Source organism: Xiphias gladius, chromosome 11 (genome assembly GCF_016859285.1).
Source record: "Xiphias gladius isolate SHS-SW01 ecotype Sanya breed wild chromosome 11, ASM1685928v1, whole genome shotgun sequence".
Lineage (NCBI taxonomy): Eukaryota > Metazoa > Chordata > Actinopteri > Istiophoriformes > Xiphiidae > Xiphias > Xiphias gladius.
The window spans coordinates 14,503,340-14,523,499 of record NC_053410.1 but is presented as its reverse complement, the minus strand read 5'-3'; the positions used below and the strand labels follow the sequence as shown (position 1 = coordinate 14,523,499).

At 39.1% G+C, this 20,160-nt stretch overlaps 2 protein-coding genes across 4 annotated transcripts in view; one reads left to right on the top strand and one right to left on the bottom strand.

Moving 5' to 3' along the window:
- wu:fc17b08 (ligand-dependent corepressor) overlaps positions 1-12,348 on the bottom strand; it is a 31,089-nt gene extending 18,741 nt beyond the window's left edge. For both annotated transcript variants that reach the window (XM_040138802.1, XM_040138804.1), the window contains exons 1-4: positions 12,174-12,348; positions 1,624-1,689; positions 794-873; positions 133-265 (exon numbers count right to left, since the gene is read on the bottom strand). In XM_040138802.1, coding sequence (XP_039994736.1) covers positions 133-265; positions 794-873; positions 1,624-1,689; positions 12,174-12,270 — 376 coding nt within the window. In that variant the 5' untranslated portion in view covers positions 12,271-12,348. The remainder of the gene's footprint in view (positions 1-132; positions 266-793; positions 874-1,623; positions 1,690-12,173) is intronic.
- morn4 (MORN repeat containing 4) lies at positions 11,832-20,147 on the top strand. 2 transcript variants are annotated; one of them, XM_040138811.1, is made up of 5 exons: positions 11,832-12,073; positions 15,106-15,179; positions 17,028-17,142; positions 17,239-17,348; positions 17,443-20,147. In XM_040138811.1, the coding sequence occupies exons 2-5, from the start codon at positions 15,113-15,115 to the stop codon at positions 17,589-17,591; spliced, it is 441 nt and encodes a 146-aa protein (XP_039994745.1). In that variant the 5' UTR covers positions 11,832-12,073; positions 15,106-15,112; the 3' UTR covers positions 17,592-20,147. The 2 variants fall into 2 exon arrangements, with proteins under 2 accessions (XP_039994745.1, XP_039994744.1); XM_040138810.1 differs by lacking the exon at positions 11,832-12,073 and adding an exon at positions 14,245-14,291.
- The last annotated feature ends 13 nt before the right edge of the window (positions 20,148-20,160 follow it).

The window sequence follows — 20,160 nt, the reverse complement described above, 5'->3', positions numbered from 1 at the left end:
GCTTACCAAGCGATGGTTGACATCGGCCCTCTTGTCTGCAGGCAGGTTCTCTTGTACTAAGCTCATTAGTGTCATAACAACGCCAAATACTGATGCACTTGGCCCATATCCATCACTGAGACATCAACTCACCTTTTCTGCGGAGAACTGCATTGAGAAATTCCTCGGCCTGTTTCTCGAGTCTGCTGATTGTGGTCTGATCTTTTAGCAGGAGAGGTTTGGGTGTATCTTCAAGACCCTCCTTGCCTAAGCCAATTAAGTGTTCCTGTTAAATGACAAAACTGTTAAGTCAGTGGTTTTCAGACAGTCCATGTCAATGGTCAGTCGGTGGTCTTCAGAGAACAGGATACATATGGTATATACTGAACAAGATATAAGAAGTTTTGTTTTTTTTTTTAATTCAGTTGATTGATTTCTCCTCACTTAAAGTAATTAAGCAATAATTAAGTCTGCGAGGAAACCCTAATGAATTTGAGAGCATAGGCACACCAAATGCACTCCATCATCTAAGCCAAGTGTGCTGTTATAAGTTCTTGGGTACTCCTAAAATTATAGCTCCAAGTCTGAATTGTGATCTTCATCACATATCCTATGCTGTTTCACCAAAGTTGCTAAGCTCATACTGGCCTATCACCAGTACACTAGTTCAGTCCATTTTGTAACTATAATAATAGTTACAAAATGAAACATTTATTAAGAAAGCTACTTTTACTTTTCCCCCAACAACTGAACGAAATTCTGAGACACAACATCATAATGTAAAGAAAGACATAAAGAAAACAAGAAATCTTACCTTTACTTTGTCTCGCCTCAAACAGCAGAATAGACAATTTTCATCAAATGACCAGTCAGACACTGCTATTGGCTCAAGGTCTGTGGAAACAAAACAGATGATCAACATCTATGTTCTTTAGTTTTTGAAATAAAAATAACAGAAGTTCTTCCAATATCCTGATTGACATGCATATAGTACATTTTGTTTTAAGGTACTGTCTCTTTCTGCGTTATCACCAGGACAACCACCATACTGTCTAGCCGCATGTAGGATGCATCATAAAAATAGTTCTGTTTGAAACCTGCAGTGTCCTATATTCAGTTTCTATTTTTCAGAGCTAAACACAATGACAGAAATATATGAATGAAATGAATGAGTCGGCCATGACGAAAGTATTTTGATTTGTTTTAGTGAAACTGACCAAATCAGGAATAGACTGATTCAGTTCAACTTAATTCTCAGCAGCCTTCCTCCCCAACTGCTAGTGTAGAAAGTCTTTGACAGTCCTCTCACCACAAATGTAATTACAACCCAAATAATGCCCACTATTGTCTCACTAACATCATGCATTGTAAAAATGTCTGCAGGACACTGTAGACTTTTACACTGGCCCCACGCCATCCAAAACACCAACTTTGTAGGAACACAAGGCATCTTCTCTTCTGCAGCTAGAGGGGCTGTCTTGTAGAGTGAATGTAGAGGGGTACCAGATGGTACAATGTAGCAGCATTGTCATAATGAGCACAGAACAGATTACACTCGTACCACAAAATTCTCATTCATGTCATTCATACATTTGTATGATCATGGCCACTATTATGATAAATGAAATGGTCTGAGATACTTACCCTTAAATAATTTTAGGTCTTCTACAAGTTCTGTACCAAACAGACCTTCAAGAATGCTCTCAAAACCTGAGGAAAGAGGTGATATTCAATTAAAAGTGCAGTTGTCAATGGTAATCAAACTGAACATATACATTTTGACCTAGTATTTGTTTAGATTTAGTCCTAATTAAGGCTTGGTGCTGAAACCAACAGCAGCAGAACAGAGACTCAAAATGAATCACAACACAAGACGACCTCTTCTGCCCAAGGGCCCAAATTAATTTGTTGTAGTCAAGAAAAAACAGTTACACCCATGCTTGTCTTTGCCTGTCTACTTCATCTTGACAACCCCTGTAAGTAATACCATGTTTCTGTTAAAACACCCATTATTAGCTTTCACCCCAGGTTTTTACTTCAACAGTAAATACATGCACTCCATCCTCCTGTTGCCAGGCAACTAAAGTACCTACAGAGTTGGGAGTGACTGCACGTTGTAACATTAAAAAGAAACAGACAGAAACAAGACTGGTATTTGATGGTGGCAAAGTACTTATACAATATCACAGATCCAGAATTCAACCAAAATCAAATCACAGTCCACTAAGTTATGGTTTACAATTAAGCAACTTACAAAACCCTTGCTGCAAAAGCTAAACATCATATATCACATATACAGGCTAAGGAAAAATCTAACAATGTATGCATTACTTATGAGATGGTGGCATCCTACAGTCCCAGCTGTTTGAAAGATATAGTGCATTATGCTGCATAGGGCTTCGTTTAACAGTGCATTAACACAATATGCAATGTCTGCCTACTGCCGCAGGGTCAAAATAACCAATTCAAAACCACTGCATGCATTAAATCAAGCGCTAAAGAGGTCACAGGTAACATCTGTCTACTGAACTGGATATTAAATGAGAGAGTACACTATTCCAAATGTGCTAGGCACTAATAAAAGGCCAAAAAAAAAAAAAAACATCAAAAAAAAAAACATGAATTAAAGCAATTCCCATACAAAAAACATAATAGATGGTTGTTAAAAAGCTATGTAAAACACATTTGCATTAGTAGCATTAAAATTAAAAATATGGAGGCCTTAATGACAATTAATATCGCGAATTAAATTAGCCCACTGTGTTGAATTGGTCATCTAACTATACATTATAGTAAAGGCCTACTTATAATATGTATTCACAGATAAGTGAGAAAATTATCAGTCCTTACCATCCACTCTCTTCCTAAACTCACAGTGAATTCAGTAAAGGCTGTCATCTGTTAAAATGCCCTCGCTCCGCTTCCCTACAAATTCCCACCCACTTTTCAACAGCCAAACATAAAGGCACGTGGGGGGGGGGGCGCAAAGTGGTGAAACACAGCCTTGCCTATAGCTGCAACGTGAGTCTGTTTCTGGGTTAGTGCACAGGACTTCAGCTGAAGCTATCCAATCCTATTTCTGAAATATTTCAGAGGCAGGAGAGAAAAGTAGGTCATCCACTTTCATTTGACAGAGCAGCGCCATGACATCAAACTACTCTTTAGGAATTCTGTTTAGGGCATTTAAAAATGTGTCATAATGTAAACCATGACTCTGAGGCAATATTAACACTTTCCAACTGGCAGAGCATAGTATGGTGTAGTGGCTGCTGACAAGAACGTCTACAAGTCTCATTTTGGAACCAGCAACTTAAATTTAGAAGAGCAAGCTGCCTACATGTGCAATGGATAAAATATTGATAGTGTGCGTAGCTGTCATGCATGCTCTACAAAATAAATGAGTGTATAAAAAAAGTGAATAATGGCCACAGTTAAGATGCACAATAAACTGGATAATAAAAAAACACCCACGCATCACTGTATTGCGTGCCATACATTTAACTATAGTTGCCATATGGTATGTACTTTTGGATGCAGAAATAACACATTAATGTTCAGTTTTTAGGATTTATCTCCAATTTGAAATATATCATCATTAAATCATCAATTAATTATGCTGAAGAGGGAATTAGGCCACCATTGAGTTGCTGCTACATATATCTGGTTTGATATATGGTGATCAGATAGCCTCCAGATACAATAATAATCAAAGGGGTATAGAGAGGTACAAAGTGATAATGAGAAAAAGAAAAAAGGATCCCGGTATTATGTGCCAACACCTAATAATATTAAAGCTTATCAAGGACTAATGAAAAGAAATTCAGGACAAAGATATCAGGTTAATGAGGCTGGCAATCTTCATTCATTGCAAACATGGGAGGGGGGGGGACACCTACAGGCCTAATTGTATTGACAACATGACAGAGCCTTATTAGAAGATTTAGCCATTTATCCAGAATTGTTAGTGATTTCTTTACTGATTTTTTTATAACAATGGGAGGGAGTTAGTCATTTATGTCCATCATCTAGCTCTATATGAGAAAATGATGATTCAAGAACATGCTGCTATTTCCAGTCCTTGCTGTTTTTTTTTTTAATTTACCCAAAATACATACTGCAGCTAGCCTCCAGGTAATTTATAGTTGAGTAAGGGCACAGCTTAATTCAGGATATGCTTAAATTTTAATGAAAAATGAAGTCAACTTTCCTCTGGAGTTGAGAGCAGCAACCTTTTAACTACAATCATTTATTTGTATTCATTCAACTAAGGTTTCCCATTTTAACCATGTAATACGGAGTAATAAAAAAAGGAAGTGGTTCTGTTAGTCTGGCATCACTGAAGCTCACATCACACCCACTGTAATTTCACTATTGGCCCATTTTAAATAAGAAATTAAAATCCCATACTTATTAATGTTATTTAAAAGTTATTGGTTACTTTATATTTATTGCATAGAAATGTTCTTTTAAGTCCAGTATTAATAAATAAATAGAGTTCAATGCAGTTTTCTTTTCATTCATCCATCATTTATTTTGCCCATACCTATGACTAGGGACCGTTATTAAGCCTTTTTTAAAGTGCAGTGACTTGTATTTTTAATGAAGAGATAATAATTGTTACAAACCTACTCTTTAAGTTGCCCGAGATCGGCTTGGCTACAGGTAAACTAACAGAGAGGACTATGTGATTATGCATATGCACCCAGAAATACTGTCCTACGCTCGGGTATCTCTGCAAGAGACTAGCTTTCAGACAAGGTTTTTGCTCCTTCATTCAATTCCTCTTGGCCAAAGAGTTTTCCAGACTTACTTACACTGCTTAAATTTCAGCCTAAATTTAAGTTTAGGTTAGGTTTGATTTTGGAGATCCTCAAAACTTCAAACGCTGCTATACTTCAATAAAAGAATACAGTACAGTCAGATAAAATGAATAGGACCTTTTACATTCAGGACAAGTCAATGACTTTTGAGGCCTGATATTTGTAACAGTAAAACACATTTCGAGACTTTTTAAAGGGCCTACACTCACCTTGATAAGTGCCCATTAGGGCTGCGATGTACAATAATTTTCAGTACTTATTAATATATCTATACATTTATAAGTTATGTAAACATCTATGTTTGGGATTATAAGTCGATAAATGACTCAAATTGAGCATCAGCCACAAACATTGAACATAAAAAAAATCCTGGGAGGTCTTTTCAAGGAGCTTATGTATGCTCACAGAGAAAAACTCTGCCCAATCTGCCTTAGCCTTCTTCTGACCTACATCTCTAGCCAATCAGAGACGGGAAGAGAGGAAATATTTGGATTGTGTGACACCCTTGTCTTTTCCACCAGCACTCAGAAAGAGAAATCCCACAGATCTAGGATCAGCTTAACCCCCCTAAATCCTAACATTAACCTATGCTGTACTGCACTGTGAACTGAACATAATGCATGATAAAACCCTCTTTACTGCTTATTGCTGGCGCTGTGCACTACATGAGTTGACCATATAGCCAAAAGGTCAATTTTCTTTTATCAGCCTCTGCACAAAATCACTGTGCAACCCCCTTGTCATTTTTGGAGTCTTGCGCAAATACACGACACAGTGCATGTTCATTACAATATGTTTAATTCAAAACTGTAAGACAACTGAAACTGACACAAGTGATTAAAAACATATTTGTAAATTCTAGTTTTACATTCATAAACATGTAACCTAGTTTTCCAGTGTCAATCCTCAAAGCATTATATGACTGTTGATATGTCTACAACTATTGTGCTTTTTAGAGAATTCAATACTGTACCTAAAGTGGGAGTAGGAGTATTCTACATTGATAACGAGGCAAGTCGCTGGTTCCCGAAGTACTTTAAACATCCCAGTCGCTGTCAGCTCACATCTCTACATGGTTCTAGAAGTTGTTTCTTCCCTGTGTATATTTTCAGTAAAAGTTCATTTTTGATGATAGCCTCAATGTTACTGTTCATAACTTTAGATGATGATTCTGCCAAATAATTTCGTAAAGCTAAAGGGTTGTTGTGTGGTCCTTGGTTATCGATGTTTCAACTGTTTCTAATTTCTGAGAAAATGTTGTATTTTCAAGTAGTTCAGGTATATGGCACTACACTGCATTACACAAAAGTTATCGGCAGTTGCTATAAAGAAGACGCCAACCATTATCATATTCAAAGTGCTTTTGTCAGGAGCAAAACACAACATCATACTTACAGTTTATCCAAACTGATCCAAAACTAAACTGAATTGATTAACGCTCCTGAATGTACTCAGCAAGCTCTTCAGTGCTCAAACTCTAATTTAAATATGCCGTTAGCAGCACAGTCAGCAGAATCTGAGTGTAAATGAATGTTCTTTACTACAAAGCTCGTGGTTTTTCCAGCAATGTTGCATATTCAACTGTGCTATGATTCAACTGGGAAAAATTTCATGTGTTAGATAAACTCGAACAACAAGTAATGTAAAATCTCTTACTTTCATAGCCTTGCAACCCTGGGTAACCTCATCCACTTCTCTGCTATCAATGTTGCACCTATACACTTAAAAGTAACATTCAAAAATCACGTCAAAAGTTTTCACCTGACAAGCCACATTATTTGATCATTCCAGCTTAATACAAATATTCTAAGTTTTCTGCCTGTATCCGTGGTGGGCAACAGGAAGACAATGTGTATACATTTCAAAACAGCTGTATTAATGTGACTTGGACATGGGTTTCCTCTATGTGTCTTATGTTATTCCTACAACCAGTCACCCAATTTAGGTTCTGAACTATCTTATTCCATGATTTACATATCAAAAAATGGTGATAAAATGTTAACATTTAGCGCCATCATGGTACTGCAGTGCTTTCTCCACTGGATGACCCACCCTTCCCTCTGCTGCTCTAGTGCTGAGGGTGTACAGTGCTGCATCAACCCCCACTCAACCCATCCCCCACTGTAACTACTGTACACATACTATCTCAGAAGTAGAGACCACAAGCTCATAGAATAGGAGCTTCCCTGACCTCAAATCAATTTGTTGCTCAAATCTGGCATCTATGGCTACAGCCTTTGGAAGTACTAGAGGGACTGATCATTAATAAATTATTTTATCTTTTAAGATACATTATGATTTAAAATCATACCGATGATCAGATTGTGATACTCATGAGAGTGTAATTTTGTATGAAGAAAGTCACTGATATCCCTGAGCAATGCTCTATGAGGATGTAAGATGGGGCTGAGGGCTGAGGATGAGTGCAGAGATGACAAAGTTGCACAAATTAGTTGAGCCACAGTACGTGCCTAGTTTCATCCCAAGTCAACTCCTCACACAGAGAACAAGGCTAATTGCCTAACCATCTAAAACGCATTTACTGTTGGCTACTATGCCACCACAAAAAAAAAAAAAGGAACTCACTACAGCTCAGCAGTCAAGCTTGGACATTACATGGGCTTTAGTCCAGCAATGCTTTGAAATGTAATTTGGCTACTACATATTGTGTTCATTACAAGTAATATACAGTAGTTAGACCCGGCTATACAGCAGGCAATGACGTGGCAGCTTTGAGCAACATCCACAGTGGGGGAAAAAAAAAAAAAAATGAATACTTAACATGATATGATGCAAAATGACAGTCAAATGGTGTAATTCTGCACCAAGCATAACTTTGAATAACAAATATGAGACCCCCATGATTTCAGGCACATGTGCAAAGGCAAAAAGTGCATGCAAACAAATGTACATCAAAGCGCACACACAGACAAACACACAATCAAAGACCGGGCGTATCATATAAAACACTAAAGTTCTTGGTCATGTTTCGCAAAATGTCAACAAAACTCAACCAGCTCTTTTACCAAATTAGGAAAATGTAGGCCAGAAGCACATCACAGGGGGCATGCTGGAGCAGAAAATGGGCCATGCTTAAGTTTAATTATGAACAAGGCAGTCTGCCTGGTGTCAATATTTGCTTGTTATTTGTGTGAGCAAATCCTTAATCCCACTCACCCACATGTCAAATGCAAGTATGAATAACTGACATTCCAAGCATTTTCAAATGTCAGCTGGTGCTGTTTTCAGTCCAAATTTCTCCAAATCCAGACAAAACACACATATCAGCCACACAGTTTGCATCTGGGGGTTGATGGACCATGGACACATGTATAGGCAAACATACAAACAATTGTTGCTGCTGTTCTATGGGACAATTGCCCTTGTCTCTGCCCTGCAGTTTTACTGCTCACATTAAATACACAAAGACAAAATGTCCATTTCAGCGTCAGCAGGGTGGTGGTGGCGTGCAGCCCTCTCCACCAAAAAGCCAAACAAAAGTATGTCCTTGTTGTTATGGACAGAATATGCCATTCTACAGCCAGCAGACTGACGCTGTTGTCATGTACTCTGCAGCTTTACAACTATAGCCCAAACACAAGGGACATTTGTCAATCATAAAAGGGGACTCACTAACTGAACAGTCCTGGGTCTGGAGCTACTGACTGGTCAGAAAGCTATTATTCTCTCCATTTTCTTTTCAATGATGAGCATAGAGCCCACCTAGTATTGTAGTCTCATGGCTGAAATAAGTTTGTTCTGGATCACTCCACACATTTCGATATCCTACGTCATTATTAAAACTGACTGTCCACACTAAGAATCCTATTTACAATAGGTGGTAAATAAGTGCCAATGTGGACCTGTGCAGTTATAGCCCCACTGTTAAAACAAAGAACGTGATGTTCATTCAAAATATCATACATAATGGAGGACCTGAACTTAAACTGATCTGCAATTTCAGTCATGAGCATTAGGCTGACTGCTTTAGCTGGTCTGTATAAATTGTTTTGCTGCACTTGCTCTTTCTAATTATGAAGTCAGCCTCTAACCTGCCCTAAATAAGCCAAGAGCTGAAAATATTAATATGCAACCACACTACAACCACCACAAAACTTTTAAATGAGGGGAACACTTAATAGGCATTACTGTCAGATTCACTGTTACTGCCTTATGAAACTTCACATAAGTATGCCTTTAACTCATGTCAAGAATTTTGTGCACACACGCAGTCCATGCCCTGTTCATACATCACACATTCAACAAGACTATACATGGCGGCCACTTCAAGTGAGATTGATTTAATGTGACATTTTGAGATCAGCAGTGTCAGAAGTAGCATTCTGGGTTTTAAATGAGTTTTTGTGACCTGCGGTTTAAATTCTGTTTCAAATCAAATCAAATCAAGTTTATTTAAGTAGCACGTTTAAAACAACCAGATTTTACCAAAGTGCTGTACAAATTTTAGTTAAAGGCACATCAATAGTGAGAAAAATGACATCAGTAGTAATGGCAAAAATAATAGAAAAAAATCTGCCAAAAATCCCAGGGAAAACACTAAATATATGCATGTTTAGGTTTTAAAATTTTAAACTATATAGGATTAAACATCACAAAGATCCTTACTAAAGACATGGACTGAAAAATTAATTTGGGGGCATATACTGTTGAATTTAGTACTCATGATTCAGGTTCACAAGTTGTTTTCTATACAGCCAAAAGCAGGCAGTTAGCATTTATATGGAACTAGTCCCTTAACGGTCCTATATGTAAGTTTTTGCTATCACTACATATGCAACATTAGCATTTACAGCTGTTTATTTACCAAGAGCTTCAGCCATCGTTGCGCTAACAAAAGGTTACAATATGCCCTCTGGGCAGTCCTACTTCTTCATCCTCTCATGTCGGACTGAAGGCAGACTGGACACTACAGTGACTCAACATCACAAAGTGGTATTACAAAATGGGCTGGGGCTAGCTGGTTAGCATGCTAACTTCAGGGGAAGAAAAGAAGTGACAGAAAAAGAAGCAAAACAAGAGTTACCATTGGCATTGCTTTCCACCACTTGAGACAGTTCTTGGCAAGTAAAGGAATGAAGTTTGATACAGAACTCGCAAAATTTCTTCTAGACTGGTAAGTAAACAGCTTTTAATGCTAACTTGGCAGTGTAACAATAGCAAAAATTTACATATAGCACCTTTAATGAAGCATGCTGCATTCCTCAATGAGCCAACACTAGAAACAATTTGTTTCATGTTTACCTATGAGACTGATAAAATGAGAATAACCCAAATATGAACTATGATTAAACCAGTAAAAAACTTTCAAGCTAATTTTACAGTCAACATTAGGGTCAACTAATATTTATGTTGTTGTTTATGTAATGTTTTAGCAACTCTCTGCTCCTCATTTGCATGATCAATCTGTGTGTGGTGGTGCCGAGTGTCCACATTGGCTGTTGCTATGTTACAGAGTTACAAGAAGGAGGTTGGCAAGGCATAGATTAAACAAATGGCCTCTCCATCTTCTTCAAGCCTTTCCATCAAACAGGTTAAAACTACTAATATAAATGTAAGCCATTTATCAATATGTGTGGAACAGAATACAACATATTCTAGAGAACATGGAGAGCGATGTTATATTAATCAAGTGTTTCAGAAAAAAAGCCATGGTAAAAAACAGAAATGTCTGCAGTCTTAAAGCAGCACTGTCAGATTGTTTTACAATTTCTTTTACTTCACTTGAAGCAGAGTAACAGCATGCAAAAACAAGGCTACAGGCTAAGCCTACTTGCCATCCATGAGGAGTAACAACACATTGTTTACAATAAATAGTATGTTCAGCAGCAGGATATTAGTCCTACATAGCACATATACTGTGCCACTGAGCAATGAGGATAAACTCTAGATGTATTTAAATTGACTTGCAAACCTTATGTGCTTATATTTTCCTAAACTGAGCTCTGCTACAAGACTAAGAGTCTACAGCCATGCTAGTTGCTCTGTGAGGCTGTACTTGGGCACACTGGAGCGTTATACCTGCTTAACATCAGCATGTGCTGATGTCAAGCAGGTACCATGGTCACCGTTTTAGTTCAACATGTTAGCATTGTAACATTTTCTAATTAGCACCAGACACAAAGTACAACTGAGACTGATAGGAATGTTAGTTTTACAGATACTTGGTCACAAACCAAAGCCCTGGTCTTGACCTGATGTTGGCACTAGATGAAAGGTCATGAGATGAGAATTATTTCAATTCATCCTCTGGGGAACCTGAATGTGTGAACCAATTTTAACTGCAATCCATTCAATAGCTGTCAAGATATTTCAATTTTTAAAAAAAAAAAGTGTCAACCTCTTGGTGGCACTAGAGGTAAAGTGAGAGGATCAACCTGGTCAATAGGGCACATCATCTGGGAGACATGAATGCCTGTGCAAAGTTTTGTGCAAATCCATCAAGGATATGATGAGATATTTAACTGGTTAAGTGAAAGGGACTGGCCAGTGGTGCTAAAGGAAGATATTTCAGCCTGCACCAAAATGTTGGACCGACCAAAAGACCAGTGAGCCATGCCACCAGCATGCTTAAAACATCTCCCAGCCCAAGCCCTTACAGTGGGCTATGCCCTGTTCTGCTAGCGCCTACTGATGATACCTCCTTAGCTTTACTATCACAAAATTATAGTTTAGCTTCAACTCCCACCCTCCAGCCCCACACAGACATACACAATACAAGGAGCTGCAAACCTTAAGTCAACAACTGCCCTTTTAATTATTTGTTTTGAGAGACCACACACACTAACTAGGGTTAGAAGTTAGAGAAGTTTATTGGTCTCTCGTCGAAAATGGAAACTCCCACAGCAGTAGGGTCTCAGCCACTTCCTCAATGCAATAGTGCGCGCCCACAGGAGGTGAATCGAGAAAACGAGTAATCTAAATGTTAAGTGAAAACATCCAGCACGGGTATATGTCGCCCTCCCCCATCCAAAATACAGTATCATCACACGGGGACGCGCATATCTGGGTGTTTTGGCCGACGCAACGCCTAGTGACACTCCCTTTAAAACGAGCACGGTGCCCTTTAAACAAACTAACATTACGCCAGTAGATAACTAAAGTGTACAGTTTGGATTTAGGAACAATAAAAACAGCGAGGAAACGCAAGAAGTAGCGTAACAGTGTCACAAACTGCAACATTTAACCGACTGCCCAGGCTGGCTGCCGTGAGAAGGAAACAGTGGAGGACAAAAAGTCGCTCGGAGATGCCCCAAGTGAGTATGGTAATAGATGGTTATTTACACCGATAACGGTCGCACAGAGGCGGAATTCAACCTGTAAAATTGAACAACGTGTAACGTGAATTATCCTTACCTACACAGTGAATAAGTTTGTGTCGCCACGAGTCAAGTTCCTGCCGAAAGTCGCGCCTGTCGATTGTGCATTGCTCTCTTTTACACTGCCTCGCCATTTTCTGTCGTTCTTGTCTGGCGGGCACCAGCACGGGAAGAGGAAGCTCTCGGCTCTGTGAACGCGCGCGCCTCTGTGTCGGGGAGGAAACCGCTCGAGAGGGAAATACTCGCAGGTTTCATTCACACAGAGTAACCAAACCAAATGAACCTGTTTGTTTTTTTTCAGTTAGTCAGTAACTCAGTCAAATAAACATACGAATAAATAAATAAATCTATGATATTTTCCCAAAGGTATGGCGTTTCTCCTCGAAAAATAAAACAATAGGGGGGTATAGGTTTATACGTTTTGCATTTTTTATATCAAACAAAATGTGGCTGATGCATTTTTCGCAAAGGCCAGTAACTGTGTAGCATAGGCTGGGCTTTGCCCAAGGCTGGATTACCAACCGGGCAAAGTGGGCAAGTGCCCCTGGAGCCCCAGACCCTGGGGGCAGGTTTACTATGTGGAAAATAGTGTGTGGTAATTTGATTAACTTCCTAAAAGAAAACTGAAATAGTTGGGCCTCGGGGTAGATCCTGAATTTTTAACCAATGCTTTCTGCATGGCTCTGGTGATAGCAACTAATTGACGGATTGCCCTAAAATTCTGTACAGACATTCATGGCTCCCAGAGGATCTATCCAACTTTTTGAATGAAATATCTTAACAACTGTTGGATGCATTGCCATGAAAGTTGCTAGAAACACGGTCACTTAATTTTTCACCACAATCAAGTCAAAATTTAAATTTCTCTAATAATTTGGTTAATGAACAAATACAACGTAACTATTGGCATTCCCATCATCCTTCGTGTTTTGTGCTAACTGGCAAATATTACCACAAAACTGACATGCTAAAATGCTAAACTAAGATGATGAACACGGTACGTTTCAACAAAAAGGTGTTGGGTGAGGGGGTTTACGAAGCCATCTGACAAACTTCTGATGAAGTATACTGGTGCCTTGATTGGATCTTCAGGAAGAGGAATAATCTAAAGTAGCTTGCTTATCCCTATGCACAAGTAAAATAAATACTATCCTGGCAATTGCCATGCTATTTAAGACATTTCGTCTGACTTTGGTTAAAATGTAATCTTGTTTGAAGGGAAAAACATGTTTATGCTTATGCACTTAGCAGACAGCACCAATAATAATAATCATTATTATTATTATTATACATACATACATACATACATATTATATTGTGTATATATATTACATATTATTAATTATCATATCTTCAATTATAGTCATGGTCAACACATTACACATGTAGCCTGCTAGACTAAAGACAAATGAAACTACGGGCTTCCCTGTCAGCTGTAGTGTTGAGTGCTTCAAGAGGCTTCAAAAAATGCCCCAAGGCCTTTTATAAATATGTCTGCTACTGTCTGTCTGCTGTAACACACTAGGCCAATCAGAGAAAGTTTTCAATGAGAGTCAACAACAGGCAGGCAATGAAACAGCGCTGCGGTCAGGCTGCAATTATGCTGTTGTAATGCTTCCTTCAAGTGCCGTCGGAGATATTCAAGTCCTGAGCCGAAGCGGGTTTAAACGTCAACACGAACACGACAACAAAAGTAAACACGGCTTGTAGAGAGGTGATAGCTGTTTTTTGTTTGTTTGTTTGTTTGTTTGTTTGTTTTTTATAAAAGTTGCTAATCTGAGTCGTCATGGGTCAAAGAGCATGTGAAGCAAGTCAAAGAATGTGACGTCTTTAGTTTGTTTTATAGGAATGCATTTCGCAATTTTCCTGTAGCTGTTGTAAAACTGCTGCTCCTCTCAATTAAAAAAAAACAACAACAAAAAACAACGCTCACTAAAACGCGTTTTCCGCAGAGTTTGTTATAATTTTTGATCAAGCTAGCGCACTTATTCAGCCCATTTGAATTCCCCTTACTACTCTGGACCGTGGATGGTAAGGCTTACGAGAGGCACCTGAACGCGGCGTACGTCCCTCAGCCGGTGTTTTCATATTCTTACGCCCCTCCGCTCTTGTACGGAGGTTTCCATGCTTCAGAGACGACGAACGTAGCGTACAGGTAAACGATGGCGTTAATAGGTGTTGCCGCGTTTCCCCTTATAATTGCATCGCCATGGGGCGAAATCGATTTACATAAGCATGTCATCACAAGCGACAGCCTAGTCAACAACATGTATGTAAAGGCTGCACCGAGAAGAAATGTTAACATGCTAAGTTGGATATTTATTTACAATAACGTTTCAGTCTTGGTGTGAGCTGATTAATCATTTATTCAATGGTGACCGCATGGGTAAATCTACACCTGACTGCCATTCTGTAACACACTGTCATTTGTTTTCCAGCAAGAGGTATATCGAACAGTATTTTTAAAACTGCCACCATGCGATAAGCTTTTGTTTATGTCTGCAGTCACGTTTTCCAGTCTGTCCTTTTTTTAGAGGGTCTTTCGCCCAAGTGTGCTCTTAAACTGCGTTTACACCAGCATCACCACCGCCAACACAGACTAGACATTAAATAGACTTCTTGCGCTGAGTTACAGGATTCTGGTCTCGTCTTTATCCTTCGGTCCGACCCTCATCTAATGTTCAACAGTAACAGGAACAGAAACATGCACCTACACCGGGGCTTTTCCCCATAACAGCTATTTAAAAATTTTAAGACGGGAAAACCCGCTTCAGCTAATTGATTGTGTACGTCCTGAAAAATAATCCTTAGACTAATTTATTCATAGTGTTTGGCGGTGCTGTAACTAAAGAAATCAAATATTCCTTAAATGAGGCTGAATGGTGTTGAGCCTAATGAGTATTGGTGTGTGTGTGTGTGTGTGTGTGTGTGTGTGTGTGTGTGTGTGTGTGTGTGTGTGTGTAAAACAGGGGGGCCATGACTCTGACCAGAGGATCTTTCACCTATGCTAGTGGGGAGGAGTACCACGGCGAGTGGAAAGAAGGCAAGACATTCTCTCAGTCTGTTTTAAATGAAGTTTGTGTGCAAGCGTCACCGACTTAACTACAGAGATGAGACAAACTTTCACTTGTGCCTTCTGTGCAGTGCATCTAGTCCCCATAGCACGTCTTCAAAGCATTGTTGTCTTATCAGATGAGTGAGAAGGAATGGTGAGACACTGACAGACTGGGAGAATGCATTCAGTGTTTGTTACAGAAAGTTTGGATTAAACATGTAAACTGTTAGCTTTAGTAGTATTGTTTGTGGGTAACCAACTGCAAAACTAAACACATAATATATTCCACCAAAATATTAATATTAATAGTTGCTGGTGAACACTATTTTGGCAAGCTTCCCTTGCACATGTTGTTACTTTTCCAAGGGAATCATTTTCTCCAGGCCTACCTGTACATTCAGCTCAGCTCATACATAGTATATTTTATAATTAAAACATGGTCTCATGCACACAAGCAGGTAAATTGTGACCATATTTAGTAAAGCTACTACCGAGGCGACTGACAGATGGCATGAAAGAGTGCTATTGAGTAGTCTCTGTATTAATGTTGTGACAGTACTTAAGGTAGATAGATAGATTATTTATTAGCCACATGACCAAGGCCATTGGAATTTGTTTTCAATACAGTATGTTATTCTCTGCAGGATAAATACATAAATGGACAACATCAATAATAGCACACTGCCTCAGTTTGGGCTTCCTGCTCATTAAATCATCAATCCAGGATAAGAGGTGTTTACTATTATTGGTGCCACAATATTTTTCCATATTTAGAGTAATTATATTTTCTTAAATAATGTTATTTTATGGATAAGCTAGTGGGATCCAATGCAAGTACCACTGGCATTAAAACACACACACAAGTACAGTGATGTTAGAGACATGCAAGCTCAAGCTATTTAGTTAAATCCCAATTAGCTAGCATTGGCAACTCATGACGAACAGAGCCAGATTTACCAGCTCTGGCTTTGTCAAATCTTCTGGATTAGACTTTGGACCTGTTTGGGAAATCTTAGAGAGTCCTCTCTCAGCTGCTGTTGAGAAACCAAATCAATCGAAACACTAGGAACAAGACCATCCAGGGGGGTTTTATTTTGTCTTAGCACCAGGTTTTCAGCTGCTTTTAAGTCCATGCAAACACCATCCGAACCATTTTAACTAGTGTTTTCCTTCACCCTTCATAGACATCTTTGCACATTTTTATAGTTTGATAGGTGTAAGCCAGCTGTAGCAGTTGTCCAGATTCTTGTAAATGTGTGCCCTCTGACATGATTTTAAGCTTCAGTAGTGGATCAAGGCTACAAGGAAGGGAATGCAAGTACATTCCTTGACTGTTGTTAACAGTCTGGATCCTAAAGTAGAAATCCCCACTAAAAAATCTGATGGATTAGAGTGCTGTAATTCCCACCGCACAGGAGGCAGATGGGACTCCTAATTCAGTAGTAAACCTTTAGCTGACAGAGGGGGTGGGGTGGTACTGGTGGTGGTGAGGGGGGGTACTTAAATCTGAGCACATACTGACTCGTGACTTACTGTATGTAGTGCCTCTACAATAACAAGTGTATATAAAACCTTGAGCCGCATTGCAAGTTCAAATGTCAAATGACTGTGTGCTCAGTTGGTCGGCTCTTACAATATGTTACGCACTATTACGAAAGCGTAATCTATAAGAAGCTAAGTGGTTATATGAGGCATGATGACACCCATGTAGATAAAATATGAATCGCCAATGGTATCGAGATGTCAAGGCCGTTTGCCTTGACAGGATTTCCTGAGTTTCCATCATCTGTTTTAAGTTTGAGCCATTACTCATTCTGATAGCGTGTGACTTTCCAGGTCAGAGGCACGGTGTTGGTCAGCTCAAATTTCAGGATGGAACCTGCTACACTGGCCAGTTTGAAAGTGGACTGTTCCACGGCTCTGGTGTACTGCTCTTTACAGACGGATCCAGGTGTGTGAACAAGAGTGAGGAAAAGGAAACCAAGTTCTGTCCTCAACCAAAAGTTACAGTTACAAATTACACCCTGCTCTCTTTTCACCACATCAGGTACGAAGGAGAATTTGCACATGGCAAGTTTCAAGGTACAGGAGTCTTTAGTCGATACGATGGCATGAGGTTTGAAGGAGAATTCAAAGATGGACGTGTTGAGGGATATGGTAAGTCTGTTAGACCACTGAAACAGTTTTTCCACCAGGAAGTCAATATTATCTCTCTGTGGTTGGTCATAGTGTCCTGTGTCTATGCCTCCAGGGCTACTGACTTTCCCAGATGGAGCTCATGGTGTCCCGCGAAACGAGGGCTTGTTTCAAAACCACAAGCTGCAGAGGAGAGAAAAGTGTCCAGGAGTGGTGCAGCGTGCACAGGCTTCAGCCTCCAACGCTCGCAGTCTGGCACTTTGACCGTCATGGACCCTGATGGAGACACTGTCAGGGTTCCAGCACCTTCCAGGAGGGCCTCAGGGATGTGTACTTGTATACTCCCCTCCAGCTCTTCTGTCTGTGTCTTTCTCTCTTTTTTCACCATCACTTTCTTTTTTTCTGCATCTTCCGTGCTGCGCCCTCACAGTAGCTTGGAATGCACATGCAATTTAACCAAACAATGGGTTTGTGTATTACAGATTTGAAATGCACAGCACCATGAAGCACACCTTTAACTTCACCAGTCAGGGAACAGCAAATACTACTGTTTTTCAGTTGTTCTGATTCTTGTACTCATAAACAGTGTTGTAGTGTTTTACAACAGTTAGCGTTCACACATTGAATATGGGAGGCCTCTTCTTACCATATTTTTTGCACATTTGGTAATTTAAAGAGGTTCTTTCTCCTGCACTAGGAGGAAGTGTAAAGTGAGTCTGTATGTCGAAGACTTTAGCTACTAATTAGAAAAGTACATACACTTAAAAAATGCTGCAAGCCAGTACAGCAGAGTACCCTGTGGAGTTTTTGACCACTTGTAGCTCTTTGGAGCACTGTTTTTACAATTGCGTCCCCATTTTGTTTTTATAATGTACGGGCAAGAGGATGCATGTGCGCAAGCATATGAGCAACATGACACACATATTTGCCGATGTTTTCAAGCTGTGCTGCTGATGTACAGTTGGTGGCGATAATGAACAACGAAGCGTAGCAATGGGTCCACAAAGCCAGTGAAGAAGAAAACTGCCAGCTAGCAAACATGAATCTAAACAATGCAGTATTTAAAATAATTGAAAAAATTGGCTTTACAAATGTTTAAATAGTAAGGAAATACATTCAAGACATTTGTCAAAGATACACACAGTGTGTTTGGTGAAAAACAGTGAATATAAACATAACTTTTGTTTGTTTACAAATACACTCCACAGGGCACCTTTAAAATTTAATCCCAATTAACAGTGCTGCTGCAAACTATATCATTGAAGAAATGCATTTTGTCACTGGTGTTTCTCCTTTTAGAAGATCAGTATTCACATTTGCCTTAAAAACATTTTGGTATAACAGTATAGTTCAAGGGTCCATCTGAAAATCAAATGACGCTCAGTGCCCTCTCCTTCCCTTCTCCTCTGCATCATTTGCCCCCTGGTGTCTGTCAGCCTAATGAATTTGAGGTCTGCTTGAAGATTGCCTTCACTCTGAGAGATAAATTGCTAAGCTGGTACTGAGCTCCCATCACTCACAAGTCCAGCAGCTCTCCTCTCTTCAATAAACCTCCCACTCCCAGTGGAAATCATTGGAGAGGAGATTTAACTTAGTTGGATAATTCTCGTATGTTTTCCCCTTTCTAACCTGAATACCTGGATGACTGGACATCCTCAAAGTTGTTAAAAAATCATAATTAAATTCATTAAATTAGGGACATATATCTTAACTGAGGCAGCTGAATGAAAGAGTTTATGAATCTGATATATATTTAGGAGTATGTAATTATAATATATGTGTTTTTCTGTCAAGTGTATAGATAATCATAATCCTTGATTGTGTATGTTCCAACCTTTCAAATGAATTATGAGATAATTCTTTAATTGGTTGAGTAGAAAATGGTGTCGCTTTGTTATTTAAGACAGTGGGGTTGAGAATTTTAGGTGTTAAGAATTTAATAACCATTATAGCCAATCACAGGTATTCTATGATTACAGATTAATTCAGTGTACTTGAACTGTTAATAGGCCTTACAAAGCATTTGTAGACGTGGCTTGTCTAGGGTTGCTTACATAGCACTTCAACCAAAGACAATCAAATGATATAATAGGTAAGGAAGCCCTGAACATGTTATTTCTTACAGCTAAACAATAAAGACAAATCCACCTGGGACTTGAGGGTGCAACAAAATCAAATGGACCGAAGATTAAACGGAATTGATATGAGATTCTTCTGTAAATATTCCTGAAGTCTTTAGCCAGGATTATTTGCAGTTACTGATTTTTATTGTTGTTATATTCTAGGATGAAAAAAAAAAAAAATCAATAATCAATAACATCTGCCCATACTGTTGCTTGCTTTGAATGCCCCCTTTGGTACTGCAGGGTGCTACACAGCGCAATCTGACGGAATTCAGGTAACAGAAAAGCAGACCGGTGCATGCATCAGTAGCGCTATCTACAAGCACACAGTGATACTTTAATGTTTGCTGTATGTGCAAAGTGTGTAATAAGCTGTATTTCGAATCATGTAATAGTATTTTTCCTTTCCACAACGTTGGAGACAATAACTGCTCAAGCCTTCTTTGCCTAGCCACTCCTGCCTGAGTGGAATTGAATACAATGGAATACAACGTCCATTTCCTACTGGAAAAAAATGGTGCTTGAAAAGCGTGCCTGTCCAGACTGTCACCTACCTGGAAAATATAATTGCCATGGTTACCTTTTTTCAGTAACAATATAATGTTGCTTTGAGTGCTCTTAGAGAAAACTACTGCACAGTATCCTCTCATTCTCCTGGAATAGGTCTCAGTATGTATCACTTAGGTGGTAAACGGTTGATGTGTTTAATA

Coding starts and splice junctions, on each gene's coding strand:
- morn4 (XM_040138811.1), top strand. CDS start 15,113: ATGACTCTGACCAGAGGATCTTTCACCTATGCTAGTGGGGAGGAGTAC. Junction 15,180..17,027: donor CCACGGCGAGTGGAAAGAAG/GCAAGACATTCT, acceptor GTGACTTTCCAG/GTCAGAGGCACGGTGTTGGT. Junction 17,349..17,442: donor TGGACGTGTTGAGGGATATG/GTAAGTCTGTTA, acceptor CTATGCCTCCAG/GGCTACTGACTTTCCCAGAT.